Below are 27,888 nucleotides of genomic sequence, written 5' to 3'. Positions count from 1 at the left end.
ATAATGAGTCATGATATTTTTACTAATAGGAGGTGGTGATAATAGAGGTGGTGGAGGTGGTGATTAGAGGTGGTGGAGGTGGTGGTAGAGGTAGTGGTGGTAGAGGTGGTGATAGAGGTGGTGGTAGAGGTGGTGAAGAAGATTAAAGAAAGGAGGGGTAAAATACTTAAATAGTAGGAAACTAGGTATTACTACGTAATACTAGTAGATTAATAGAAGTAGAAATATAAGTAGTTTACTTTTATAGAATACATAGTATAATAAACCCTATTTAGGTTTACTTCTTCTACCTAAACTACTTCTTAGTCTACTTTAGATAAATATAGCTACTGTAAACCGGTTTTGTACCGTAGTGGTTGTAGATCCTTCTATACGGTTGTTCTCACGTACTGTAAAGCAATGCTCCAAACGCAACCAGTAGACTGCGCACAATGGACATGCCCAAGAACGGCGTCCATATTTTCACTTGCGATGGCGGAATTGAAGAGAAGGGATGCTGGGTTTGGGGTTATGTGGTAGGAGTCGGAGGGTGCCAGTAGACTGCCGGGGGATGTTGACCCAGGGATCCAAAGATGGGGGTTCGGCGATTGGGTATCAGCATGAGCATGGGCATGAGGATCATATAGTGACTGTTCCTTCCTGGTAAGAAGCAGTCGAAATGACCAGTGCGGACAAGTGGCTCGACCTAGCACCCGGACACCTCAAAACGCCACCATCTTCGCGGCCAATGTGTTGACCAACAACCTCCTGTTCGAGGACTGGGCACAATACTTCCCGTTCGCAATGTCGTCCATGCGTAACGCGCTGGATCTCTGGATCTGGCCAGACCCGCGGCTTCGCATCGTCATGTACTTGCCTGCCGCTTACGCATGGGTTTCCGTTCCAGGTGTTAAGATATACAGGACATGACTGGAGAGAACCACGCAGGGTTTTGAACTGGGTAATTGGAAACCTTGGAAAAAAGGGGCAGAGGATATCGCGGTGCATCTGGATGTTCATTGGACAATGCGAGATGCTGCACGTGATATGGTGATATGAATGTCTGCGCTGGGCAGGAAGAAGGATTCCGTGAGCTTTTTGGACCATATTCTGGGTGCGCGATTAGATATTACCTGTATTGAAGTCGTTCATATATATGTTATTACTTTTGATGTTCAGATCCCTGTGTATCTTCAACTTTGCCTCATAATTCATCTCGATAAACTCGGTCATATCGTGTAGTCTTCCTTGCCCTAGGGATATGTATGCAGAAATACGATGCAGCGTGGAGCCCAACTGAGTCAGATCAGTCGTGATATCTCGACTCCAAAGTACTTCCCGTAGGAAATCACTGGACCACTGCCCCAGAGCAGAATGCTCCAAGCGCGGCTGTCAAAAGGTTACATGCCAGCATCCCCATCCTCCTGGAATCCCTAGCCCGCAGAAAACTGAGGGTTTGGTACTCCGTTTGTAACGAGTCCCTGTGAAATGGAGAGCACGTCATGGCGGGAATGCGGGATCAAGCGCCGTAGAATTCTACTTCGAGGTCCCCTATCAGGGCTATGGTGAAAAAACAGCTGGCCTGTTAAGAAGAGACTGAGGTCTTATAGAACCATACAACATCGTAAGGTCGTCAATTGCATTGAGCGTAAAATCGCCATGTTGTTGTGGAGAAAATGTATAAGTGGTTCATGTCTGGCATGCTGTACAAGTTTTGCACTCGTAATGCTCTGCGAAACCAGGGAATCGTTGGACCATGACCCAAGCAGTTAGTATTACTGTGCTGGGAGAGAGCAGCTCCGTTCCAAATTTGATGCAGGACCACAATTCAGGACCTATATGGCTTTGTTTGCTGAAAAATAGAGAAACATGTGTCTGTACCCAATGCCCTCTAGTGGTACTGTACCGATACCTGCGCTGGATCATCGAATCATCAAAGCCAATATCATAAGTGGCTTTTCTTTAGCGCGGTGTAGGAGATCCCTGGAAATCATCTGGTGGCCGCAGGAGATCAAATCTTGCTACGCAAGGAGCATCTGGAAATAGCTCATTGAGGAATATTTGGCCATCTCATCGGTTCGAGAAGGAAGAATATCATCAATGCCTGCACTTGAAGATAGGTATTGTGTTCGACGTCTGATTGGAAACCCGATAGAACAGATGCCTTTCGGGGATGTTCGGGTGACCCGAGCCGTCAACTCTAAGTCATTACCCTTCACCGCCACATTCACCGCGCTTGTGTAAAACTCTCAACACCTTCAGCTAGGGAGAACCTGCCGAGCTTGACTTCCGTCCCATATGGCCGCGCCCCATGCGTCACTATTCGGCTGAATGGGCAGGAGATTATCTCGTGGTATCCGGAACTCTTTGTCACTCGCTACTGTAGGGGTTGGCGAGGGTATAATTGGCGTTCTGATCATCGCTGGATCATCTGATGTCCCACCTCCAACCAAGAATGGCACTGGATTAGGACTCGGCTGCTCTCTGCTTCGAACCCTCGTCAAAGCCTTGCGGAAAAGTGGTCGTAAAAACGGCAGTGAAGCTGCACAGATACCGGTATGCTGCTCTACTTGACTCCACAGGAGAAGGTTCGCAGTATTTTCGCCCTGATTCTTGAAGTCGCTGAGCCAGAGGACCATAGTGCGAAGCCGAACAGCGGAAGCTATGATAGCTGTGAGACCGACTGAGAAAATAGCAAGGAGTTCTATGCGACGCCTCAGGGGCATAGATTGCAGGTTCAAAAGGAATAGTATCGGCAGCGTCCAGATCATAGCATCGGTGACGAGGTTGTATCCAGCGTTAAACAGCCAGAAGGGTCCCGGATTGTAGCATTGCGTTGCATGAATGCCATCGATTCCTCGCTCAAAAACTTCAAATGACCATGCATCCGAGATTGGGTAGCAGTTGAAGACCGCAGCGAAAATCATCGAAAGACCGCCGAGTAAGATGACAGCGAACAGTATACGGACTACGCCGTGAAAATGTTTATTCGAAGCTGCAATATGGCCATAGACTGTGCAAATGCAAAGTCAGTAATGTACTCCGATGATCAAGTACATGCCTCGACGTATCAGCATCGACCCCTCTCAGACTCGAGCTAGTTAGAAATGGCTGCTTTGCGGAGACAAATTACAGTCGTGCCATTGATCGAAGGGCTACCTGGGTACGTACAGAGCAGGATAGACGTCTTTATAAGGCACAGGTCGAGGATATAGGTCACTCGGTAGACCCAGAATGACAGGAGCGAGCCAGTCGCAACCTTCGCAAAGGAATCTCTATCCTATACATGATCAGTCAAATACATTGCTGAAGTTTATCGTCATCCCACACGTACATGGACCTGAGTATAGTCCAGGAAGTGTACCATGTACCAATTGACGACTACTGAACCCCACGTACAAATCTGGTTAGGAGGTGGTCAGCAATGTGGCTAGCGAAGGTCAAAAAGTCAGCACACACCAGCGCAATGAACATGACCCAATCTGAGGAGCTAAGCTTCCCGACCAGAAAGTGGCGGCTGTAGAATCTCAGAGCTACCACACATGTTGATATTCCCGTGAGCACGAAAGCGAGGATGTTGGACAATTTTGCATGGGGAGCCATCTCATCCAAGTTCAACAGCCACTCGGGGCACCTTTGATGGAAACAGAGTTATATCGTCATTCGGACATGATCTTTCTTGGGATGAACGTGAACAGGTGGATCGGGGGTTCTTAGAAGCTGTGCGACGAGCGCAAGTTACATATGGCCGCTTGTGAAACCTTTAAACGGCAGATCGCTGAGGGCCAAGCGAAAGGATGCAGGCTGAAGGATCTCGAACGCAATTCATCCACGGCCAGCAAGCTCCTTAGGGTTTGGGGTCAGGAGAAGCCTGTCCTGGAGGAGGGGATCTGCAACTCTGGCACCGGAAATGTGGATCAGAATCTGAGGGAATGATGGCAACTGTCCACGTTCCCAGCAGCGTGTAGATGAAGCTTGAGGCAGCCTACTGCGCTTCGTCTAGTTTCCCCGCGTTGTACGACATGGCCATGCAAGGTGATATGCGTCTTGCTTATTGGAACTGTGAGGTTGGCAAGGATGTGGAAAAATACATGCTGCGCTTGGACTGACACATCTGAGACGGGCTCAGAGGTCCAATACGCTTGTGGACAATTATGACGTTCTCGCACAGTCACTGGATTGGTGTTTCAGCCCCCCCAGCTCTGACCTCCATGCTGTCAGCCATGCTTTCAGGATCCTTTGACTGTTTGCACATTGGGCGCGTGGCGTCGCTCGAGGTAGATCAAAATTTGGCGCAGCCACGGGATTGACTGAGGAGAGCATTCGCTTTTATGGCTGGATAGGTAAGTCAGAACTTCATGCCGCAACTACCATGGTGGTGTCATCTGCATAGACGCCGTGTGAACCATGCAATATCGTAACCCGAAGGTATTCGCAAGTCCATGGGTAAGTGCAAACTACCGGCCGCTCCGGCAAATATGGGGGAGGGCTAGTGGTTGCGGGGGAAGCAATATGCAGTAAATAAGCGCGCGTCCAGCGGTGCGATACGGGCCAGGATTTGGCAAGCAGAAGGAGAAGTGGCGTAGTTAGCTATCCACATAGTATGTATGTAATACTTTTAATATGAGCATGTGACTCTTGAGCAAGTCTCCACAGTGTAGTGTTCACTGTCACTGTCTTCAGGCCTGCCTACTCAGGAAGACGCTAGGGATCTGGAGCCGGGTGCCGCGGCTTACCGTATGTAGAGTAGTGGCTTGGCTCCCTCTGGCCACCGAGCCGAGGCGTTGCGATTGGCTGATTTGTTGTTTCCTAATCGGGATTAGCTCCCGTCGCATCGTTGCTTTCGCAGCTTCGTAAGTACCTACACAGCTTCCTAACTTCCTCGACTTACTCGTACAACTGACCTAGTCCCCGTCGTGCCTTTCATGTTCACCTTTCCGACAGCGTGATAGTTAGCTCACCTTGCCTGTCGTCCACATGGCGTTCAAATTCTCACTAGGCACTGCAAAAGTCAGCAAGGCGCAACCACTGAACGCCAAAGCCAAAGAACTCGAGGACGAGGCCAAGGCGCGCGAAGACCAACATGCGCTCGACAAGGTCATGGCCGATTTCATGGAGGAGCACGGGTCGGAGAAGAACGTCTTAGGCGCATCGGAGCAAGAGAAGCCGGATGAAGATGTCTTTGTGCCAACGGGCAGCAAGCGACACTTCACAGGACGCTCGAGGACGATGAAGAGCGGCCCAGGCACACTCGATTCCCAGCCGGTCGATGGCTACTCCAGGACTCCAGCAACCTTGAGCCGGCTTCAGCAATCGACACAGTCAGGGTTTGGTGCCTCTGTACCTACAGCACCCGCCGCTCTCGATAGCCACAAGCCGTCAGAAGAAAATATCTTCACGACTGTTGTTGCCAAGGCCTCGAACCTGCCTCCTACAATGGACCCGCAACAGGTCGAAGCCCTGTTCGCCGACTTCCCCTCACTCAAGGTCACAAAGGTAGAGAAGATACCGCCGCAGGGGCCATCTCCAAAGGGAAGGCCCTCCGCAACCATGAAGGTCACATTCGACAAGGAGGCGAGCGCACGCGACTTGGACGAAGCCATGAATCGCCTGAATGATAAAAAGTACCTTGGACGGGGATACTACTTGCATCTCGACCGATATCTTGGTGGACGTTCGGTGGACACTGCACAACGCACAGAGGCTTTCGGCGCACGCTGGCAGGCACCAGAGGTTCCCAAGGGCTTCGCGCCGCCGCCAGATCTGGGAGGAGGCAGCAGAGATCGCCCCCGCGAAGATACTGAGCAATTGATCATCACGGCAAATCAACCTCCAGACGCTGCGACGCTGCGACTGGTACATCAAACCATCGAGGGTGTTATACTCGGTGGTGTGGAATTCGAAGCTGCACTAATGAACGACCCACAAGTACAAGAGGAAGAGCGTTTTGCATGGCTTTATGATCAGAAACATCCGGTCAACCGCTATTATCGATGGCGATTACACCAAATAGTCTGCGATAGTCCAGATCCCGAGATATTCGCTCATCATGGCGATTGGCAAGGCCCTGTCGATCCGCTTGCAGACGAGTTTGCCGATCATTTGGGCGCTTTTGACGAGGCTGACGAAGAGGAAGACAGCGACGACGAGGAAGAGAAGGAAAAGCCCGTGTTCAAAGCCCTCCCGGTAGGCGACAATTACCCTGGGCGGGTTGACAACGGCCACGGTATCATGTCTCCTCGATCACGAGCCATGTTGCTTTGGCTTCTCACAACATTGCCCCCCGGTAGCATTGTCGCCGACGACATCGCCGCCATATCTGTCTTCGCTGTAGAACACGCAGCCCAAGGCATGGATGAAGTCGTTCACATCCTCATCTCCAACATCATCGCTCCCTTCCAACTCACCGATGCCAACCCCCGAAACCGCCCTGTCGATACCGAAGCGCCCAAAGACGACCTCCGTCGCCCCGATGTTCGACAAGTTACTCTCAATGCACTGCGTATCATCTCGGATGTGCTCCTCGTCACAGCAAAAGAATCGGGTGTTTCATACAAGTATCGCCTTGCCATTGGAATACAACTTGTCGAGCGCAAAGTGTTTGAGCATTTGGAGAAGTTACCTGTCAGATTGGACATGGGACGCATGACGGAGAGGAGTTATAGAGATGAGGTTAATGTGATATTGAAGGTTTGGCAAGACGAGCATTTGTTCGAGCAGAATGTGCTGGATCAGTTGGACGAGGCGTTCAATGCGAAGGAAAGGGCAAAAGAGGCAGAGGAGCAGGCGAGAAGGATGGTAGAGCGAAGGAAAAAGAAGGCAGCTATCGTGAAGAAGCCAGTAACAAAAGACAGAGATTTGGAGGTAGGCAAGGCTGGGGAAGAAGAGGATGAAGACATGGATCTGGATGATGATCAAGGCGACAATGCAGACGAGGCAAAAGAGCCGTCTCAGATCGCCACACCTGACCGTGCCGCGAGCAAGGATGAAGTCGCGGGGCCAGAGGCAGAAGAAAAGCATGTAGAACAGGCTAAACCGGTAGCTCCTGTCGTAGAAGAGATACCAGGGGAGACGGCAGCCGCAAGAGCAAAGAGATTGAGGCCGAAAGCGGAAGATATGTTTGCTTCTGATGGCGAGGAGTAGGATGGCGTTTATGATACCCTGGATTACGGTAACAAACATGTGTCGACAAGTAGCATGGAGTTGGGCGCGCATTTGCAGTTGGAATCGGATGATTTGGCAATCATCAATTGCAGTCAGTGCCTGGATACTTGAAAGAGTTGATACAGAAAACGCAATCGTATTTTCGCTTTTGGCTTTGGTTCTTTGAAAGCGAGCCTCGATGGTCGTGAGGCTACCGGAGGTGCAGACAATTTGCCCCATGTTCTCTTTTGCATGTACACATTGGACTGGAATGCAAGCAAGTGATGAAACTGCAGGACATGGCTATCACTGGCCAGTACCTAGTTTGTTCTTGTAATGTTGCCCCATGTCTGAGATGCGAGACAATCGAGGAAGGTTCTCGGAGCGGTAGGCCAAATGAACAATGCCTGGCCGATGCGCTCGTAGGTACTCCCCTTCCCTCCCTCTTGTCTAAGAACAGGCGGTCGGGTGAGATGGACCCTGGCGCCATGAAGTCATAAACAAGACTTGATGACCCCGCGTGTGCTGAATCAACAATTCCCCCATCTGCCCCGGCCACACATCTCAAGGGGGCACCGAAAGAACACTGAAGCGGATTTGGGGTTTCTCTCTCTTTTTTTTTTCTTGCGGTGTAGTAGCGCGACCGGGCTCGCGACTGTCGAAGCTACTGATCAGGTGCCATCGCCCTCATTGGCCCCAAGCTACCCCCATCGACTCCGCCTAAGCTACGGTAAGGAACATCTACACGCCCTCACAATAACTTGCCGCCAAAAATCTGCTCAGCTTTCTCGCGCTGTTGCCCTCTTGGCGAAGCGTTTGTTCACGGCAGACACTCTCGCCTTCGTGACCTGGCCATTGTGCGGACTGTAGTACCACGGCCGCTCACCATCCTCCTCTGACGGGCCTTTGCTTGTCCCTGAACAACCCCCCCTTCCTCTTCCTCCTCCTTCTCCCCCCCTAAGAGGATAGCCTTCGCTCTTTCGCGCTGCTCCGCACCATGCCAACCTTTCTCGGACTTGCGGTGTCTCTGCACTCGCCAGAGGGGCCCCTGCCCGAATACGGGCTGCAGAAACAATCCAAATTCCACCGAATTACGTCGTACATTCCCGTCCCGCCAGCCAAAATCCCACCAGGCGGCACCAAGCCTGAGCAGTCGACATTCGCCATATCCATCACCCTCCTCACCCCAGGCCTCCACGTGCCGTACTCGACGCCCAAGCCGACGCCCGAAGAGCCCAATCCCAAGCCCAAGGTGGTCGGCGGTCTGCCTGGCTTCCCAAGCGAGCGGGGCAAAAACGGTCCCACCATCGCTCCCTACAAGCCCCTCACCACCTCGCCCAACGAGACAATCGCAGCCTACATATACTTCGACGGCCGTGCAAAGGAGGAGGTCGCCACATTGCTGCGGCGCGGCGAGGAGACGTGGGTCAATTCGCGATGGGTCAGCGTGCCTGAATCCGAAGGCGGCGGCCTGGCAGAGCGCGAATTTCTCTTCCGCGAGGTCGGTCTGGAGCGCTGGCTGAACGGCCTAGACCTGGAGGGCAAGGACAAGGACGTAGCCGCCAAGATTGAGCGGAGAAAGCAGCGTCTGGAGAAAAAGCGAAGGAAGCGGAGAGAGGCGCGCGTTGGCAGCAGCGACGAGGAAGATGTCAAGGAGTCGCGGAACGGTGTGCTGCGCTACAGCGATAGCAAAGACGCGCCCGTCGAAACACTGCCAGGGAACGACGAGTTCTTCACAACCGACTCGGACTCGGAAGATGAGCCCCCGGTACCCGAGGCTGCAGGGCAGATCAAGGTCGCCTTGTTCCGCGTTCTGGCTTCTGGTGAAATCAAACGCGGCGAGTATAGCCCGCAGTTCGACGCCCACGACGATGACGAGCAGAATGGTGGTGGCGACGGTGAAGATATTGACCACACCACCAGCTTTGCAAAGCCCAAGACACTGGATCCCAAGTCCATCAGCACACAGACTGTAACTGGCATAGATCCGCCAGACAAGCCGTATGCTGTTTTCACTTTCTTGTACCGTGGAGAGCGTATGTCCTCCTTGCACTGGCTTTGACTCAACTCTCTACTAATTTCAGACAGGCCAATTGCGCAAAATGGGCATCATCGAGTCCCCCAAAACTCCCCAAGTGACTTCACCCGTTAACCGACGAAAATCGGGCGCACTCGACTTTGGTAGCCTCAAGCCGCTTGATGCAGCCGCGGGTACTAAGAACTTCGGTGGTTATCGCGAGAGATCACCCAAGTCCAAACTGAAAACTGAAGAGGACATGGACAGCGACGCTGATGATGAGGATGACATCAAGGTGGAGGACATTGACGACGACAAAGACGACACTGGCAAAGGCTTGTTATCTCCCGAGGATATCTACAGGCAGGGTGAACTTGCAGATGGCGTGAGAAAAATCAAGGTATTTCAAAAACTTGACATTGCAGCATTCGTATTGACAGTTCTCTAGCTCAAACGCCAACACTCTGCCGAACCTTTAGGCCGAGCAACCGCATCCATCAATGCAGACGATTCTGCATCTCCCCTATCTGGTACACCTGCTCCCGGTGCCTCATCACAGGGCGAAGCCTCTTCCTCGACAGTAGAGAAGCCATCCGCCCAACTCACAAACGAAAGCTCTATTGCCTCACCCTACAAGAAGCACCGAGCCTCTCTCCCCGGCTTCGAAGACACGGTCCGCAAGAGCCTCGGCGCAACCGTCCTCAGTGCCCAAAAAGAGCGAGGAAACTCAGACGGTAACATCCCCTCCACGATCGAAGCCAGGATGGAAGAAGACGAGGAGTTGTGACTCCGTGCAGTGCGTCCAGGGAGCAGTTTGGACGCCCAGCAGACCTTGTCACGGGGTCTTCACTTTGCATGAAACGATAATTCAACGGCCGCCACTTTTTACGATTCTGGAAGAGACGTAGCCATCACAGCATGGCTGTGCTCTTATTTGGGTATGAGACCCGTTGCATACGTACCAATTACGCCACTATACCGCGCAAGTAACAGAAGCAAGCATCTTCGCGTGTCTGACACCACCTGTTCCGCATCCTACTACATGGATGCTTTTGGAAGAAAATCTGGGAAGGGGAGATTTGGCTAGTTAGGGGCTTGAATATGCAATGCCAATACTAACACCTTTGTTACGACTGACTCTTTTTGATGGCTTGGTCGAGGGCTGGCCTGCCTGTCTGTATATCTCTAATTGTCTCGTATGTTCAGGCTTCGACTTGGCAAAAGCTATGGCAGTTGAATGGAGCGTTTCCTTGTTCGGGGAAAGGGGAATAGCGAGCTGCTATATAGCTGCTGAAGCTTGCAGAATACAGATGCATGTGTCATTGAAGAGTGCGGCCGATTAGCAAGACCTGTAGTATCTCCCGGCTAGCGAATAGACTTGTTACCTTGTGAACTCGGAACACGTCATTACAGCTCCATGACCCTCTCACCACGGGAAACGCATACTGCGCCCGTCGTTTCTCTCGCCAGGAATCGAATCGAATCTAATCCATCTTATCACCCAAGAGATCTTCCAATTCCTCCAACGACGCTATGCTCTCCACCCCTCCGTCATCCGCCTCTGGCCTCGCCTCCGCCTCTCGAGCTAAATGCACACCCCTCCAGCCCGCCCTCTTCGCCGCATGGGCGTCTTTTTTGACGTCGTTTCCAACGTGAACGTAGTCGATTTCACGGTCTGCACACTGCTCTTTTTTGCTTGCTTGTTTGCGTTCCTCGCAAACGTGGAGGGCGCAATTGCGCGCGAGGGAAAAGATGCCGGCGCTGGGCTTTTCTTGGAGGGCATCGGAGCTGAGGATGACGAAGTCGAAGTCATACGGATTTTCTGGTGGATCTGGGTCTGATTTGTTTGCCTGGTTGGGGGTTGTTGGGTTTTGCAAGGCAGGTTTCGTTGTGTCTCCCCGATCAACTTCCTCTCTCTCTTCCCGATTCATCCCATGCCACGCACGATAAGGACCAACCTCGAGTCCCAACCCGGTCAGCAGCCCCGGCAGCCGTGCATCGAAATTCGAAATGATACCCACGGTCACAGTCTGATAGCCTGAGAAACTGCCCGGTTTGGATTTTGCTGTGCGCAGGCGCTTCATCAGGGGCATGACATCTGGGAACAGCGTGTAATTTTCGGCCGAGGAGAAGTGCTCCCAGACATTTTTTACGAGGACGTCGGGTATGCATTCATTGCTGTCGTCGGTATGCCAGGGTGAAAACGTGTTGTGGATGACAGATGTCCACCACTGGAAATCGTTGTTGCAATGTGGGCGTCCGTACAGCGGGGATCGCTGGCATTGTGATTTAAAAGCTTTTATGAAACTATGCCCAACAGACTCCTGGGTCTTGGGGTCTTCTGGGTCGCCGCAGTTTATGCCGTATTTGGCGCCGTATTGGGCATAGACGTGGGGCACGCGCTGTTTAGGTGTGAAGAGGGTGTCGAGGGCGTCCAAGGTCAGGAAGAGGTGTTTGGAGTTTGGTTTAGAGAGTGAAGTCCATGTGCTGGTTGCGCCTGTCGTGATGCCTCTTGAGCCCATTAGGGCCATTTTTTGGAGGGTGGGGGGTTTTTTTTTTAAGTTTTTTTGCGTATGCTAATGGGGGTTCTTTGCTGGTGCTATGATGTCGAATGTAGAATTGATGGATGGAAAGCTTAAAGCGGACTAGTTTTGGGGTCGTTGCTGCTCGCTGCGGACACGTCCGCGGTTGTCCCTGGGGTCCGAGAACGTTTACCTTGACTTCACCTCACCCTTGCCTTGCACACCCCACACCAACCCGATAATCACCCAACTGCAGTCCTTCTTTTTGAACACGCAAATCCGAAGGGAAGAGACGACAAGAAGAGAAAGTCTGATTATGGCGCCAATTGAGAAGAAGAACAAGTACTCGGTGCTGCTGCCGACATACAATGAGCGTCGCAACCTCCCTATAATCACATGGTTGCTGAACAAGACATTCACCGAAAAGTACGTCTTCCACCCCTTCTTCAGTACTCATTTGTCCCTCTACTACACATTTAACCCCCCACTACTATCCAAACTAACTCTCTCCTCCCTCTCCCACCAGCAACCTCGACTGGGAACTCATCATCATCGACGACGGCTCCCCCGATGGCACCCAAGAAGTCGCCGCCCAACTCCAAAAAGTATACACGCCGCAACGCATCCAAATCCGGGCGCGCGCAGGCAAACTCGGACTCGGCACCGCCTACGTGCACGGCCTGCAATTCGCAACCGGCAACTTCGTCATCATCATGGATGCCGACTTCAGCCACCACCCGAAATTCATCGCGCCGATGATTGCGCTGCAGAAGACGAACAACTACGACATTGTGACCGGCACGCGGTATGCCGGCGATGGCGGCGTCTTTGGCTGGGACCTTAAGCGCAAGTTTGTCAGTCGCGGCGCAAATCTGTTTGCGGATACCGTGTTGCGGCCCGGGGTGAGCGATTTGACGGGCAGCTTTAGGTTGTACAAGAAGGAGGTATTGCAGAAGGTGATTCGCTCGACGGAGAGCAAGGGGTATACATTTCAGATGGAGATGATGGTCAGGGCCAAGGCGATGGGCTGTACGGTGGCAGAGGTCCCGATTTCTTTTGTCGATCGCTTGTATGGTGAAAGTAAGTTGGGCGGTGATGAGATTGTGGAGTATGCAAAGGGTGTGTTGAATCTGTGGTTGAAGGTTTAGCTGCTGCTGCTGCCGGGCTAATAGCATATTAATGCGCTGGCGTTGGGTGGATTTGTACACTTGACCGTGACCCTAGACGAGACGGCGGGGAGATATGGGGTGCGGCTCGTGTGTGTTGTATGTATGATATCCACAGTGAGGGTAGGTCATGCAGTATGGATTCATACTTTCTTTGTATTTGCGGTTTCCTGTTACACCTGATTTGACTCTTAATGTTCCGCATGGCTACCACTTGTTCGAGCTATTCATGTCATCCATATCCAACGTCCATTTGGACTCTCAATGTACCCCATGGCAATACTTGTTAGTTCTCCCAATCTCTCTCGATACCAACACTTCTTCTACCTCACAATCCTCCATAACACCACCCAGCACCGCACTCAGCACACCCAGCGCAAACGCACCCGCACCCGCAAACGCAACCCACACTCCAACCTCACAACCTCCCAACCCACGCATAAATACCCCAAACTTCCCAATCCCTCATCGAAAAAACCTTGTCTTAGCCTGGGTGGGCCACCCGTCGACAACTTGGTGAGTTTACAATCCCCTGCCTTTGCTAACCAGCGTAGAAGATTTGGGTTGGCATGACGGGTGGGCAGCCCAGATCGAATCGGGTCTGGGTCAGCAAATGGCGGGCGGGGTGAGTTCGATCTTTTTGTATTTTTTCAGTGGCGATGGGATGGTGAAGGGGATGGTAGTGCAGAGGGTGTGTGACTGAGTGTGTGGTGACGGGGACTGGGGTCGTTTGGGTGTTGTAGGGATATAGATAGATACTGGTAGTTACGTTGTTAATATTCTTTTAGGGTTAATTAGGAAGTTGTATCTATGCTCTTTTGATAGTGTGTTGTGTGAACTAGTTGTTGTGGAGATTACACCCTGCTGTTGGATAGGAGGAAAAGTTTAGAAAGGGGGAGGTGAGCTAGCGAAGTTGAAAATGTGGCTGACAAATAGATGGCCTGACTTGTAGACAGAACGTCAACATTTATGTTAATAGTCAAATCCCTTTATCTATATCGATATACATATGAGACTTGCACGATTACGAAGACTTTCATGGGTCGTCACTATGACAACTGAAGACGGCTAGCGTCCCAGATGCTGAGATCCAAGGTGGGGGGCACTCGTCCAGGTGGTCGTTTTAAACCGGAACATGAGGGCAAAGCCGCTACTCGTAAAGCGTGATTTTCTCTGTCATTGCAGACAGGCTTACAGCGTTGTCAGTGTGAGGAGCTCAGTAGCCGGAGCTAGCATGAGCAGGGATGGTGCCGGAACAGGAGCTTTCTGTCAGCTGTGGCTTAATCCAACCCACACGGACCCAGCACATACCTTCTTTTCCTGCACACGTCCAAGAAGATTTGCAATCCAGAGCCCTAAACATCTTCTTTTGTGTGATACAATGGCGCTCTGTGCGTAAAAGATAAGCTAAATCGTCAGCCACATCCACTTTATCCAGTATTGGCTGTCTTGGACTACCTCATACCAAGCGGTCACGTATATTGCAAGACTGGCCTCAGTCAGACGGCCACACTGTCCTGTGCATGTCAATAATATCATTGTATATCGTATCAAGCCTCTTGTAGATGCGCCTACTATCTTTCTTGACCAGGTAGTCGTGGTCGCGGCGTGACAAGGTGCTCGACCGCTTTCCATACCGTCGGGCTCCTGGCACACCAATGACTTGTAATTCCTACTCAATCCTTGTCGGACTCGCATTTGGTAAACTGAACTATACACACATTCATTGGTTCATCACATCTCACACTACCACCCTCTCTTTTCGCGTACATCTCTTCAGCAGCGGATTCTCAGGGCTACGCAGCTTGTCAAGATGCATGTCAGACGACACAACTACGCCCTTACCGGTATTGACTCAATGTCAAAGAATCAAGTGGGGCAATAATGCTTCTTTCCCATTTTTCTCATTCAACCTTGGTGTAGTGGGGCGTCAATGAAGATGTCCAGGGCATAAAGGATTACAAAGGGGGCTATATCATCAATTCCTGAATCATGCTTGTCTAGAGTCCTCTATTGCATTCCTTCGATATGTTTTCGGTGGCACTATACAGTGTACTCTTCTCACAAGTCGTGTTCGGCTACAACTTCCCCTACGAAAGCACTCAGCTTCAAGAAGCCGACATCGGGAGCAATCGGGACATTGCATTTGGCCAACCACCTGATGGCGACCTACCGAAATGTAAGAATTATCCTGGGTACGAAGGCTGGCCTTCAGTTGCTCGATGGGACGCCTTCAATGCGAGTCTCGGGGGTGCTTTGCTTCAGGGCATACCTCCAGCCGCAGTTTGTTACAGCGGGCAATACCGGGATCCAGCAAAGTGTGCCATTGTAAGACGTAGGCAAGGCGATGCTCTGTGGGCGTAAGTCTCCTCCATCCGAAGATTCTCCCGCTCACTAACACCTTGATGCAGTAAAGAGGATCCTTTGATACCTTTTGGGCAGTGGCAACTCGACAATCCATGTCCTGTGCCAAGTGCCAATGCCAGCCCACCACTCTCCGAATGCAAGCTCATATCGTTTCCTGCATATGTAGTCAACGTGTCAACGGTCCGAGATATACAGCTTGCTGTAAACTTTGCAAGGAATAACAATATTCGTTTGACAATCAAGTGGGTTTGCATGAGCGTGGAATTCAGCATTGTCCTGATTATCATAGAAACACTGGCCATGACTGGATTGGACGCAACACTGGCGGGGGCGCACTTCAAGTATGGGTGCATCGGCTCAAAGCCTTCGAATACCTGCCCACAATACAGATTGCTGAGTACGAAGGCCAAGCAGCCCGGGTAGGAGTTGCTTTGGAGCAACATGAAGTTTATCGTAATATGGGCGAAGCCAATGTCACCCTTCTGGCCCCAGGGTCTCCAACGGTAGGAGCTTATGGTGGATTCATGCAGGGTGGAGGGTTCTCCTACGTGACGTCAAGATATGGGCTCATGGCCGACCAAGTTCTGGCCCTCGAAGTTGTCACCGCAGAAGGAAGGTTCGTGCGTGCGGATCCCGAGCAAAACACTGATTTGTTCTATGCCATACGGGGTGGCGGACCAGGTAAGCATCCTGTGCATCTAGCCAGATTGCTACTGAAGGCTACGCAGGGAATTTCGGTATCGTGACATCCGCTATCGTGAAAGCATATCCACCCACGACCGTTGCAAGGAGCGATTTTGGATTCCAGACTGAGCCAAGTTCGGGTATTACCACGATCAGCGTTTCCAATGAGACATTCTGGAAGGGCATAAGTGTCTATTTCTCTCACAATCTTCGAATAAACGACGCCAAAGGTATCATGTGGAATACAATCTCGACTCAAGCGCCTAGTCCCAATCACCTCGAACGTACATTTACATTTACCAGCAGGATCACGAAGCCAGGCGTGCCCGTTGAGGAAATGATATCGCTCATAGCGCCACTGATCAAGGATCTCAATGATGTTGGTATTCCTGTGAAAAATCCTGAGCCATTGTTTTGGAAGACTTACGCAGACTTCGGGACAATACCTGGAGGTCCTACGGGGGGGACTAGCAGCATGCGTTTCGGCTCGCGACTCGTCCCGCGTTTCAACCTCGAAGGCCCGAATACAGAAGAATTCGTCCAAACCATGGCATCGATCCGATTATTTGTGGAAGAAGGTGGCTATGGGTTCCATTCCGTCGACTACGCGCCGACGTACGAGACGGCTGGTTACCCAGGCACGAGCTCCGCGGTATCGCCACATCTACGCAATGCCGTCATGCACATGACAGGTTTCGACACCAGTCAGTACGGCCCGCAGCTTACTGACGAGCAATGGAAGACATCCCATGCACGCCTGGATAAGTATCTGCAGAAATGGAGGGATGTTACCCCAGGCAGCGGTGCATATATGAATGAGGCCGATGTTGAGGAGCCAAACTTCCAAGAGAGTATGTATGGTAGTGGATACAATAGACTGCTCGAGATCAAGAAGGAACGAGACCCCTGGGGACTTTTCTATGCCGTCACGGCTGTGGGTAGTGAATATTGGAACGTTGAGGGAACGCGCGGTCTACCAACACAACAAGGACGACTGTGCAGAGTATAGGAGGAATGTATGTGTACAAATACTTAATATTACATAACCCTAAGCTATAGTCCAAGAGATCCTAAAAAGGCTAGAACCTTGCATCATTCGATGTCTTGCGCAATTTGAAATAGGAGAGCAGACGACTTGTTTTGAAACACGGGATGGGATATGCGACCATTTTCACGCCAGGGCTCAGGGATTGGTGAGCACCGCGGAGAATTCCAGACCCGCAGTGCTGATCGTTTCCTTACCGGTAGCCCAGCGACATGTATCCGGCACGCAACTGATTCCCCAGACTCTCCCCGCACACTGGTCATTGTTTCCATGCTCGAAAGACATGCTACAATTGGTGGAATGAATAAACTTAATCCCTGTGGCATTGATGCAGACGACGTCTTGTATTGACTTGAATATCCACATACGAAGCATCAAGTCATGCCATCAATACCAATTACACTGCCTGAATGCACGCCTAGAATCTAATTATTGGAGGAATCCGAAATGCCCCTTCATTTCCGTTGTGGAAAAACTGTGACATCAGGAAATGATGGCTGCGTTGAGCAATGAACGACCACACACCTTCTCCAAAATGTATATATATCCGCGTATACCAAGCTTCAAGCCAAGCAGCCAAGCAGCACTCTCATTCTATCAAGCACTTCTTTCTACATAACAAGCGGTCCTCACAATGGTTGCCTTAACTCTTGGTTTTGTCGCCACGGCGCTGGTGGCGTCTTCTGTTGCAGCTCCCGCCCCGGAGATTGACGGAGCACACAATGCTCCAGTCACAGCTAAACGTGCTGATAGCTGTACGTTCACTGGGGCTAATGGTGCTGCTGAAGCCTCTAAGGCTAGCAAATCATGCACCACCATGGTCCTCGACAACCTTGCCGTACCAGCCGGTACCACTCTAGACCTTTCCAGTTTGGCTGATGGCACGACTGTCATCTTCCAAGGTACAACTACTTGGGGCTACAAAGAGTGGGCCGGCCCCCTTCTTAGCATCGGTGGCAACAAGATCACAGTCAAAGGGGCTTCTGGCAGTCTTCTGAATCCCGATGGAGCACGTTGGTGGGATGGAAAAGGTGGCAATGGAGGCAAAGACAAGCCAAAGTTCTTTGCCGCACACAGTCTCACTGACTCCACCATTACCGACGTGAACATCAAGAACACCCCTGTTCAAGCCGTCAGCATTGCAAGTTGCGATGGCCTCACCATCACCGGCATGACGATTGACGATTCCGAGGGCGATGCCAACGAACTCGGGCACAACACTGACGCGTTCGACATTGGGACCAGCAAGAACATCATGATTGATGGTGCAAAGGTGCACAACCAGGACGACTGCGTGGCCGTAAACTCTGGAACAGTACGTCTTCCCCCTCTCCAGCACCTTGCAAACATAGAAACCTTTCTAACATTCACACCACCAGAACATCACCTTCCAAAACGGCCTCTGCTCTGGCGGCCACGGCCTCTCCATTGGCTCCGTCGGCGGCCGCGCAGACAACACAGTCGACACTGTCACCTTCAACAACAACGTCGTCACAAAATCCACAAACGGAATCCGCGTCAAAGCCAAAGTTGGTGCAACGGGCAAAATCAACAACGTCGTCTACAGCAAGACCACGCTGTCCTCCATCTCAAAGTACGGCGTGCTGGTTGAGCAGAACTACGATGGCGGCGATCTCCATGGCACGCCGGATACCGGTATTCCGATCACGGGCCTGGTGCTGAGCGATGTTAAGGGTGAGGGTGCGGTTGCGGCCAACGGGTTTAATGTCGTGGTTACGTGTGGGAGTGAGACATCTTGCACTGGCTGGAAATGGGACAATGTTGTGATTACTGGTGGCAGTAAGGTGTACGGGAACTGTACGAATGTTCCGTCTGTTACCAAGTGCTCCTAAGCGAGCGATGTTGGATTTTGCTCAGTGCATGTCAGTTGCGAAAAGAGATGATCTGCTTTGGGGTCAGCGGGTAAGATGACGTTTCGTTTCTGGCTCGAGTCTTTTTATCATTGGACGGAAAGTACGGCTAGCACATTGGATTGTCATTCACTATCAACACCAACTCTTCATCTTTGTAAATATTTAGCCCGAGAATGCTCAATTTTATATTCTTTTCTAAACTCATTATGGGTGACATAAGAAATCTTTGAATTACAGATCACGGGAACTTCCAAAACGAGCGTTGATTTATATTGCCATCATTCGTCCCCTGAGTAGACATCCCCTCAATTGGTACATCTATACATCAACCGAGAGCAGCGCCAAGATATTTGACAAAGCTCAGCCAGCCTTTAGATGGAGTCCCGACTAATACCCTGCTGAACATTACATGTTATATCAGAAGCAGCCGCCCTTCACATGTGTACGATGATTGTTTTCAGAGATGCAGAAAATCTTCTGGCGTATGTATTCCAAGGTAGGAATTCTGTCCATTTCAATATCCCTAGCGATGAAGTTACGTTCATGGGTTCCAATAGTATCCCCTCCAAAAGTACCACGTTTCTCAGAGGTAAGCATCCACAGCCTTTTTATCCCCATGGATCGGGTCCGATCAACAAATGTAGTCAGGTCGGGTCACGTTGTGCTTTTTGTCATTAAGTGAGATGAAAAGAGCGAGGATGAATAAATGGAAGAGTAAAAAATGCTAGAATTATGCAGCAGAGCTATACAGGATGCTTGAGAGATGACACGCAAAGGAAAAATCGACTTCTGCTCTGAATGCAAAGGGTATCTCTTTTGTAAAGGGTATCTCTTCTGAGAAGATAAAACTAAATTCAAGTTCCTGATCAACATGATCTGCGTCAACACAAAAATTTCGCAACTCTCTGCTCTAATACCTAATCACCTCGGGTCTATAGTCTAACTCATGCCAGCGAAAAATCTGTTCACGCCCCTGTCGACCTTCTTTGGTCAGGCCTGTCCATCATCCAGAAGCCAGTCATCCTCCGACTCAGAATTTGAAGCTTCTATCAGTCCTTTCCTCTTGTCGAGGGCTTTTGTAGGCTCAGCAGGCGTTTTGCGGCGGGTGCGTCTGCTGACAGGCTGCATAACTCCTCTAGATGGCGACGCTTCCTCCTCCTGTGGAAGGTGGTTCCGGTTCTCTGTCTTGTTGCCCTTGGCCACCTTCTTGGCAGGGAATTTCTCGACATCATTCTTGTTGATGTCTGAGTTTGGTTTGAATGGAACCTTATAAGGCAGTTTGCTAGCCTTTGTGGACCGGTCTGAATCTTCTTTCCGACCGATCTTCTTCACCACTCGAAGAATTTCCTGTTCTGCGATGGACAGTTTAGCCTTCTTCGAAGGCTTGGGCTCGTCGTCAGGGTACTCGGGTAGGGGAATTTTCTTGCGCTCGTAATTCTCAACCGTAGCTGGTTGTGTACTACCCGTTGAGTACCCTGAGTCTGTAGACAGGCGAGATTTGCGTTCGGTGATCATGTTTGTTGGTCCCTGCCTTAACCTGACAGACCCTATGACCTCGACGCTCTCGACAGTCTTCCTCAAAGTTTTGGTGGGCTTGAATGCCATGCTAATCACTTGTGACTTTTGGGTGGACACATGCGCCTCCTTGGGAGTTCCAGGGTTTTTCTGACGCTTAGCTGCAGCCCAACGAAGCTCAGCCAGATTGGCCAAATTCTGCTTATTGTAATGTTCAACAGCGGCCCTGGCGTAACTCTCGCACTCCAAAGGATTACCAATACGTGTGTAGAGTTGGTCATATTCTTCATCGTAGACGAGAAGCACCATGATAAGGTAGTGCTTGCTATCTTCCATTAATTGAAGAGAACGTCGTCGAGCTCTGAATCGGAGCTCCCCAACGGACATGTTCTTGTAAGCTGCTGTACTGGGGCGGCCTTCTCTCCTGATCAAAGCCACAGGTAGGTTATGCGTAGCGTCTGGCACACCCTTGGTACCTAACGAACATCTAGGGTCAACAATGGATCCACTAGAAAGTGTATTGGGGCGACGGAGTGGTGATGTAGGCTTAACGTGAATAGTCAGTCGGCAGCACAGGGTATCACAAAATCCCAAAGCACTTACGGCTTGGACGTGTGATGGGTGGGAGATAGCGGCTCGTTGAGCAGCTGTCGATGATGAGACGCTCTCTCCATGCTCAGCTTGTTTGAGTTTTGTGACATTCTTGGCCACTGAAGTGTGAGCTCGGGATGTAGATGCGGTGATCTTGCTCTTGGCAGGTACCACAGCGCGCTTCTGGGGTGAAGCATTCGACGCAGCAGTGGGGTTGATGGCGCCCTTGCGCGCCTCTCCGAGAAGACTAGACAGGATTGATGACATATTGCTGAAGTACTGATGAATGATATTGTATATGAGCTGGATTTTAAATGGTGTCGTGTTGTGTTGTAGAGAGTGGTTGTATGTATGCCCAAAGTTGAGAATGTGCACACAAGGTGTGAGTTGGACAAAAGAAGAAGCAGGCGCGAGGTAAGACCTTTTGTGCACAATCTGCGCGACTGGCTAGTCCAAAAAGAACTAATATCGAGCGAATATAAGTGAAAGAGGAAGGAACAGATCACCACTACGCGGCGAGAGTGAAAGCGGTACGAGCTACAGGCTACCAGTCTACGAATTGACCACTCATATAAAAATGATAGAAATTAATGGATTGCTTGAATGCTTTTCTATAGTAGGCTTTGTTGGATGTGATGTTAACATTGATTAGAAGTTAGGGTGGGTTATTATAACATATTTAACCATGAACAATAAGTTGTTGTAACAGAAGACTACTAAACGAAAATTTATCAACTAAAAGAGCAAAAGAATCGTGGAAATCCTAAATGAACGCAAATGCGCAGCAAGAATAATATAATCACGGCCTACTGGACGTGGCCTAACAGCCAAGTCCTAACTAGCCGACCGTATCTTCACTCGAGTTCGAGTGACTTCTGACTATAGACTCGCTCTCGGAAGCCGAGTCTTTCGCCTGCGCACCCTTCGCTTGCTCTTTAGCCTGCGACTCGGTAAACCTTGTCATGGAGAACAATCGAAGTCGTAGCTTCCAGTCTGTCATGTTAACCTCCTCGCCATTCTTGACCCAGCCTCTCTCTTGGAGCGCACGCTGCATGTGCAAGCGTGTCATTTCATTGAAGTCGCCTTGGGCCAGTAGTTTGTCGCCCATGCCATAATAGGCACGCTCGGCAAGATCTGAGTCATTGATGACGCCAGATTCTTCGTCTTTGGCCTTGTTTATTTCATCATAGCTGATGATACTGGATGCGAGAGTAAAGAGAGCACGGGTTGGAAGGCTCTTGAGACTTTGAAGGAGTGGGCAAGACATCATTAATGGTGATTGAAATTTTCTGGGGGGCTGTTAGACGAAGTTTGATAGTTGGCAAGCGGACTGTCGACTTACTTGAGTTTGAGTTTGAGCTTGTTCGTCTTGAAATTTTTGGATATGGAGGATGGGGAAATGAACAGATGCAAGCGATGCGCAGTCTCTTATACATATGAGAAGAATCGGATATATTCAAGCCAGGATATATCTTGGCTGCGAAAGACTATCTTGAATATTCTTGGACAGTACCATGGTTGAGAAAGGGGCTGGTACGTCCTGCTATGCACTCGAGTCTCCTTATTGGGCCCTTGAGGAGGTTCCACCTATACACTGTCCAATGAGACGTTGAAAAATATTATCATGTACTATTATCTGGCTAGTCAAATATACCATGTGTGTATAACTACCTGGGCAAGCGGCCCAGAGCCATGTCTTGTGCGACTGATGCATGGATTGGTATTCACTTGCAATGTGGCCTGGTGTGCCAACGTAGTTGGAATTTGGTACCATCTTGATGAATGACTACAATAATTGATCCGTTGATTCAAGTTCAGTCAAGCTCATCGATGAATCTAGGCTTAACATGACTGGGGAGTCATGAGTTTGCTCGTAGCACTGTGATATTGTCCAAGAGGACATTCGAATTCAATGAGAAGATCAGGAACATATGGTAACAGATAAGCGAATACCCCGATTAGTGAACCAGTACATGAATGGTAAAGCACGTGAATATGAAAGTAAGATCGTTAGCGTATCCTGTGGTGGAGTAGCGAGCCGTGGACCATGGTACCGTCGTTACAATTCAGGGTCCAAAGCCTCGGGTAAACGTACAGCCGACCAGTGGCGGTGTTTGGGCTGTTTGCATCCGACATGGACTAACTTTCTGGCCAGACATTGACAACCAACTCTACGTCAAGGCAACCTACTTTTTTGTTGACGACTGCTTTGGAGTCCGAAGTGGTCATATAAGTCTACGCGAAACGACTGTTGGGCCTACAGACGCCTCGAAACAACTCCACCCACCTAACTCGACACAATACCGGCGGTGAACTCCGCATCCACGGACTTGCCTAGCGCATGAAGCATACATAGAAGACACTATGGGCGGTTATTTATCAACATTCACAAAGCTCCTTTGGGCCAAGAAGGAAATTCGGATACTGATCCTGGGGCTTGTGAGCGCGAATCTTAGGTTATGGGGTCAGGGGCAAAGGTGCTGATGACCCTTGTAGGACAATGCAGGAAAGACGACACTATTGTACAGATTGAAGGTATGTCACAGCAAGATTCTTTGTCCCAGGATTCTCTATACGGGGATATATTCTCATATCCTGCACCTATCCACCAAGCAATCTACTAACAACCGTTTCCAGATCGGCGAGGTCGTCACCACAATACCAACAATAGGCTTCAACGTCGAATCCGTAACCTACAAAAACCTCAATTTTAACGTCTGGGTACGTCTCTTTTGCCCCTTCGGTCCACAAACCTCCTTCGAAAGCCAATACAACCCTCTTACAACCCTCTTACAACCCTCTTACAACCCCCCTAACACTCAACCTCCTAGGACCTCGGCGGGCAAACCTCGATCCGGCCCTACTGGCGCTGTTACTACGCCAACACTGCCGCCGTCATCTTCGTCATTGATTCCACCGACATCGAGCGCCTCACCACGGCCTCAGAAGAACTCCGCGCCATGCTCAACGAAGAAGAGCTACGTGACGCCGCGCTCCTCGTCTTCGCAAACAAGCAGGACCAGCCGGGTGCAAAGGGTGCAGGGGAAATCAGCGAGGCGTTGAAGCTGGGAGAACTGAAGGACCGGAATTGGAGTATTGTGGCGTGTAGTGCGGTGGACGGGAGCGGTGTACAGGAGGGCATGGATTGGCTTGTTAGTAATGTCGGGGACGGGCAGAATTGATGTTCCTTGAGACAGGGGGAAGGGAAGACTTGTGGGGGTGGGAAGGGGTTGGATGACGAGGCAGTGCATATGAGCATGTGTGGCGTTAGGGCGTATATACAATGTGAGAGGAACATAGCGTGACTTGCGCAAGGAACACACAGACAACAGACGATGATACCAAAGTCAGATCCCCAAAGGGAATCAATGACGCAAGGATCACAGCACAGATAGTCAAACAAGGCGATCAGTTTGAACATTATTACCAATAGCCACTGGCATAACAAAGCCATCTAGCATCACCATCCCCCTAACTAATAATGCTCCCACAACCCCACCTGCCCCGGCCTAACCCTCCCCTCCGTCCAATCACACCCATACCGATATCCACTCAACACCTCCTCCTCCTCAATCCCCAAATGATCTTCGCCATCGCGCCCCTCAAACCAGCCGAGCGCATACGTCTTACCGCCCCGCTCCAGATGCCTTGTCATCTGCCCGCTATCAAACGTCTCGGTATCTATAAAGCTGACGAGCATCTTGCTCTGGTGAATGAAAGCGAGCACAGAGGCGAGACTGCCGATTTGACGGGGCAGCAGTTTTTGCGAGCGCGTGGTGTAGGTGATGAGGGCGGTGACGACGAGGTAGATCAGGATGAGTATGGAGAGGGTAAAGGAGGACCAGAAGCTGCGGTAAGTTTGATCGGTGTTGTAGTGATCGTCTGGGTCGGTGTTGTGGACTGTGTTGTTGGCGGAGGAGACATCATTGTCATGTATACGACCGAGTCCAGGGATGAATTTCTTGCCGTCGACACTGATGGAGGACACGCAGACGGTGAGAATCTCAGCGAGGATGGAGCCGAGGGCAACGAGGGCGACGAGGTAGTGGCGGTTGAAGAAGGCTTGGAAGGGCAGGAAGAGTGGGTTTGTGCCGGCGTAGTCGAGGGTTAGGGTTTTGGGTGGGGCGTGGCGGTGGGCGAGGATCCAAAAGGGTTGAAGCATGCGGACGTCGGTGTTGAGTGTGTTCCAGAGCATGCGGATGATGGTGGCGAGGCCGGTCATGAGAAAGGGGAGTTTAAGGGTGATTGCGGCGGCGCGTTCGACAAAGGTGAAGATGGGGGTGGCGATGGCGACGGCGATGATAAAGGTGATAAAGGCGAAGCCGAATCTTTTGCGGAGCATGAGTGGTCTCGGGTCGGTTCCTGTTTCGGGGACCTTGTCTTTGCTGTTGCGTATGTATTCGCCCTGCCAGAGGGAGCTTTTGTGCAAAATGTACCGACGGTGACGAAGTTGTTTGTGGATCTTGTGTAGTGGGGCCTTGTCGAGGCCGTGGAAGTCGGCTAGGATGTGACTTTTGGTCGCCATGGCTGCGATGCCGGCGATGCCTTTTGGATCGGATTGTAAGCCACTTTTGCGGCGCATGGCGTACATGAGCATGGCGCCACAAAAGGCAACGATCAGTAGACAGCCGGAAACAGCTCTTGACCATGGTGGAACCACACGCACTACTTTCTGTGGCTGTCCTTGCTCGCTTTCTTCAATCTGCTCCATTTTGATAGATGCGGCTTGCAGAACAGGCACGACACTGCTAGCGATCATAGTTCCCATTGAGCTGTAGATGACGGCGTACTGCTTGTGTCGAAGGGCTCTGAGAGGTACAGCCCAGGACATAAAAGTGAGGTAGTCCATGTTGAGAGACTCGCCTGCCGTGGCTCCAGTCTTTTGGGAGAGTTGATAAAAAGGTTCCAAGCGTTTCACCTCAAAGTCTGTCATCTGCCAGAGGATACCGTAGAAGACAAAGATCATGATGGGCGCATATTGCCAAGCAAAATACAGTCCTACAGTCAGATCTCCCACCTTCCCAAAGCGCAGTATGCCTTCCTCGCTATGTGCTTTGACATGACCCATGGACCATTGGCAAAGGAACTCCTGGAGGCCGGAAAGCACCAATGCAACGGTAATAAGCATGGCAATCCAGGGCCATCCCATGGTAAACGGACGCCACGAAGGCATATCAGGGTCGTGCGGAAAGAAGTAGCTCGTTTGCGCATCTTTGCCAGCCAGGCTTGTATCTGCGGTCATGATGCTACTCCTACGATCGAAATCGGTGCCAGCAATGGAGTCACTAATGTCGATGGGAATTTCCGCAACCGCGACGATATCGCCTTTTGTATCGGCTTCCTTCTGCGCATCTTTCGCCTGCAGGTGCGCCATCTCAGATACGGAGAAGCCCCGTTGAAGTGTTCCGCTGCTTTCATGTGGAGGTCGGATGGGGTTATGCGTGAACGGCTTCTGCAGGATCGTAGTCATTCCAGCTCCCAGTTGTGACTCGAGTCTCTCGAATTCAGCCGCATGGGCGGCTTCATGTAAATCCTGCTCTCTTTTCACCTCCAGTGGGTGCTCTCCCCTGATGCGCGGCTGGAAAGACCTCAGAGGCAAACCTTCGTAGCTGCTCAAGTCATGGCCCACAGATTCTTCCGCCTCTTGCATTCCTGGAAGCTGTCGCTTGGAGGAAGCAGCTTCTTCATCTCCAAGTCTGCCATACGTATTAACTCTCAAGCCCCCTGCTCGCAAGGATGCGAGCCGACTAAACAGTCTCTTTGTCCCACTCTTGCTCTGTAGGGTGTGAGACACACTTTGGTGATCATAGGAACATGCAACAGGGCTAGATGCTGTGTCTTCGTGAAACAATGGGGGTGCAGGTGCGCGAGGTATGCGATATGGTGGTTCTGCGGCTGGTACAAGGGGGGATGGATACGATCTCCTGTACGATGAACTGCTGGCAGGAGAGATGGGTGATATGAGTGAACTTGGTCGCGATGGGAATAGTTGTGACAGCCTTTGAGATCCTGAAGTGTGCTTGGGCTCTGAATCAGGACAACTTTGTGCCGACGATGTTGGGTCAGATGTCGTGGAGCTTGTAGGAAGAATGGGTGGAAATTCTCGTGCCAAAGCGCCTGAAGTATTTACTGGCGACCTTATTTGTAGAGGATGAGGGAGCCCCTCCATTGCTCTATCATTGGTCTGGACCTGAAATCGCAGTATGTAGGCACTGGTCTTCCTGAGATTTCTAGAGAACCAACCGTTGACAATGTCGTGACATCTTGGAGCGCAGACGTAAGCGACATGTCTTACACGCCTTAATTATGAGGGAATCCAGTTTCACCATCTTGCGAAATTGTTTCTCCCACCCACGGCTATTGATGCCTGGTAGCCTGTGGGTCCATCCCGTCGTTTCGCTCAGCCTTGTGCCTCTGCAGCGAGCCGCGCTGATCAAGGCCGAATAGAGTAGCCTTAGGCGAATAATAGCCCTATCGAGATACGGCCTCCTGGCTTCTGGGACGGAAGTCGTGCGATGTCTCTCTGCTGTGCCTCCATACCCGCCGCAGCACTGTTGTCGGCCTTGAAAAGCCCTGGAAAAAGCGTCGAGATTCATTGAGCCACACGGGCCATGGACAGGTCAGACTAAGTTCGATAGTTAGGTAGGTAGGTGGCCTCAAGAACGCGCAGACTTTTTCTTGGGCGCGTTGAAAGCTTCGCGTGCACGATCGAGAGCTTCAGCATGCCATGGCCTCGATTGAGGCTTCTGCAAAGCTCAAGACCGAGGGCGCAGTTCATATAACCATGGAATTAGCGCTGCGTGAACTTGTATTTAGCATAGGGTTAGGCTATACTAAGCTCTACTAGCTAGCTAAGCAAGGTTAACTAAATATTATACTATAAGATTTTATAACGTATTCTAAACCTATTCTAAATATATTCTATACTAGTAATACTATAAGCTACTACTACTATACCTATTACTAATATATCCCTTATATCCTA

General features: G+C 50.8%; 13 protein-coding genes across 13 annotated transcripts; 8 read left to right on the top strand and 5 right to left on the bottom strand.

Moving 5' to 3' along the window:
- Positions 1-2,237: 2,237 nt before the first annotated feature.
- IAQ61_002860 (uncharacterized protein) lies at positions 2,238-3,582 on the bottom strand (the record flags this gene model as incomplete). Its single annotated transcript, XM_003843350.2, has 4 exons — positions 2,238-2,992; positions 3,151-3,259; positions 3,314-3,382; positions 3,439-3,582. The coding sequence occupies 4 exons, from the start codon at positions 3,580-3,582 to the stop codon at positions 2,238-2,240; spliced, it is 1,077 nt and encodes a 358-aa protein (XP_003843398.2).
- Positions 3,583-3,723: 141 nt separating this feature from the next.
- On the top strand, positions 3,724-3,915 carry IAQ61_002859 (uncharacterized protein; the record flags this gene model as incomplete). The annotated part of the gene is made up of 1 exon (XM_066095721.1): positions 3,724-3,915. One exon carries the CDS (start codon positions 3,724-3,726, stop codon positions 3,913-3,915), a length of 192 nt encoding a protein of 63 aa, XP_065954557.1.
- A 1,041-nt stretch (positions 3,916-4,956) lies between these two features.
- IAQ61_002858 (uncharacterized protein) lies at positions 4,957-7,122 on the top strand (the record flags this gene model as incomplete). The annotated part of the gene is made up of 1 exon (XM_003843351.2): positions 4,957-7,122. The coding sequence occupies one exon, from the start codon at positions 4,957-4,959 to the stop codon at positions 7,120-7,122; it is 2,166 nt and encodes a 721-aa protein (XP_003843399.2).
- A 997-nt stretch (positions 7,123-8,119) lies between these two features.
- IAQ61_002857 (uncharacterized protein) lies at positions 8,120-9,926 on the top strand (the record flags this gene model as incomplete). Its single annotated transcript, XM_003843352.1, has 3 exons — positions 8,120-9,158; positions 9,211-9,539; positions 9,588-9,926. 3 exons carry the CDS (start codon positions 8,120-8,122, stop codon positions 9,924-9,926), a joined length of 1,707 nt encoding a protein of 568 aa, XP_003843400.1.
- A 697-nt stretch (positions 9,927-10,623) lies between these two features.
- Positions 10,624-11,670, bottom strand: IAQ61_002856 (uncharacterized protein; the record flags this gene model as incomplete). The annotated part of the gene is made up of 1 exon (XM_003843353.1): positions 10,624-11,670. The coding sequence occupies one exon, from the start codon at positions 11,668-11,670 to the stop codon at positions 10,624-10,626; it is 1,047 nt and encodes a 348-aa protein (XP_003843401.1).
- A 149-nt stretch (positions 11,671-11,819) lies between these two features.
- Positions 11,820-12,809, top strand: DPM1 (dolichol-P-mannose synthesis; the record flags this gene model as incomplete). Its single annotated transcript, XM_066095720.1, has 2 exons — positions 11,820-12,087; positions 12,188-12,809. The coding sequence occupies exons 1-2, from the start codon at positions 11,978-11,980 to the stop codon at positions 12,807-12,809; spliced, it is 732 nt and encodes a 243-aa protein (XP_065954556.1). The 5' UTR covers positions 11,820-11,977.
- A 148-nt stretch (positions 12,810-12,957) lies between these two features.
- Positions 12,958-13,994, top strand: IAQ61_002854 (uncharacterized protein; the record flags this gene model as incomplete). Its single annotated transcript, XM_066095719.1, has 3 exons — positions 12,958-13,093; positions 13,349-13,469; positions 13,892-13,994. The coding sequence occupies 3 exons, from the start codon at positions 12,958-12,960 to the stop codon at positions 13,992-13,994; spliced, it is 360 nt and encodes a 119-aa protein (XP_065954555.1).
- A 459-nt stretch (positions 13,995-14,453) lies between these two features.
- On the top strand, positions 14,454-16,978 carry IAQ61_002853 (uncharacterized protein). The gene is made up of 4 exons (XM_003843356.2): positions 14,454-15,187; positions 15,239-15,436; positions 15,484-15,875; positions 15,923-16,978. The coding sequence occupies exons 1-4, from the start codon at positions 14,856-14,858 to the stop codon at positions 16,885-16,887; spliced, it is 1,887 nt and encodes a 628-aa protein (XP_003843404.1). The 5' UTR covers positions 14,454-14,855; the 3' UTR covers positions 16,888-16,978.
- A 579-nt stretch (positions 16,979-17,557) lies between these two features.
- On the top strand, positions 17,558-18,959 carry IAQ61_002852 (uncharacterized protein; the record flags this gene model as incomplete). The annotated part of the gene is made up of 2 exons (XM_003843357.2): positions 17,558-18,238; positions 18,303-18,959. 2 exons carry the CDS (start codon positions 17,558-17,560, stop codon positions 18,774-18,776), a joined length of 1,155 nt encoding a protein of 384 aa, XP_003843405.1. The 3' UTR covers positions 18,777-18,959.
- Positions 18,960-19,787: 828 nt separating this feature from the next.
- On the bottom strand, positions 19,788-21,170 carry IAQ61_002851 (uncharacterized protein; the record flags this gene model as incomplete). Its single annotated transcript, XM_066095718.1, has 1 exon — positions 19,788-21,170. One exon carries the CDS (start codon positions 21,168-21,170, stop codon positions 19,788-19,790), a length of 1,383 nt encoding a protein of 460 aa, XP_065954554.1.
- A 571-nt stretch (positions 21,171-21,741) lies between these two features.
- On the bottom strand, positions 21,742-22,173 carry IAQ61_002850 (uncharacterized protein; the record flags this gene model as incomplete). The annotated part of the gene is made up of 1 exon (XM_003843359.2): positions 21,742-22,173. The coding sequence occupies one exon, from the start codon at positions 22,171-22,173 to the stop codon at positions 21,742-21,744; it is 432 nt and encodes a 143-aa protein (XP_003843407.2).
- An 873-nt stretch (positions 22,174-23,046) lies between these two features.
- On the top strand, positions 23,047-24,128 carry ARL1 (Arf GTPase arl1). The gene is made up of 4 exons (XM_003843360.2): positions 23,047-23,342; positions 23,400-23,438; positions 23,541-23,624; positions 23,735-24,128. The coding sequence occupies exons 1-4, from the start codon at positions 23,268-23,270 to the stop codon at positions 24,083-24,085; spliced, it is 549 nt and encodes a 182-aa protein (XP_003843408.1). The 5' UTR covers positions 23,047-23,267; the 3' UTR covers positions 24,086-24,128.
- A 250-nt stretch (positions 24,129-24,378) lies between these two features.
- Positions 24,379-27,475, bottom strand: IAQ61_002848 (uncharacterized protein; the record flags this gene model as incomplete). The annotated part of the gene is given in 2 exon segments (XM_066095717.1): positions 24,379-27,133; positions 27,147-27,475. Coding segments are annotated over 2 exon segments (3,084 nt in total), but the record flags the coding sequence as incomplete, so codon positions are not given.
- Between the last annotated feature and the right edge of the window lie 413 nt (positions 27,476-27,888).

The sequence above is a fragment of the Plenodomus lingam genome, assembly GCF_022343315.1.
Source record: "Plenodomus lingam strain CAN1 chromosome Unknown contig_14, whole genome shotgun sequence".
Lineage (NCBI taxonomy): Eukaryota > Fungi > Ascomycota > Dothideomycetes > Pleosporales > Leptosphaeriaceae > Plenodomus > Plenodomus lingam.
The sequence above is the reverse complement of the archived record's forward strand: the minus strand, read 5'-3'. Positions and strand labels throughout refer to the sequence as shown.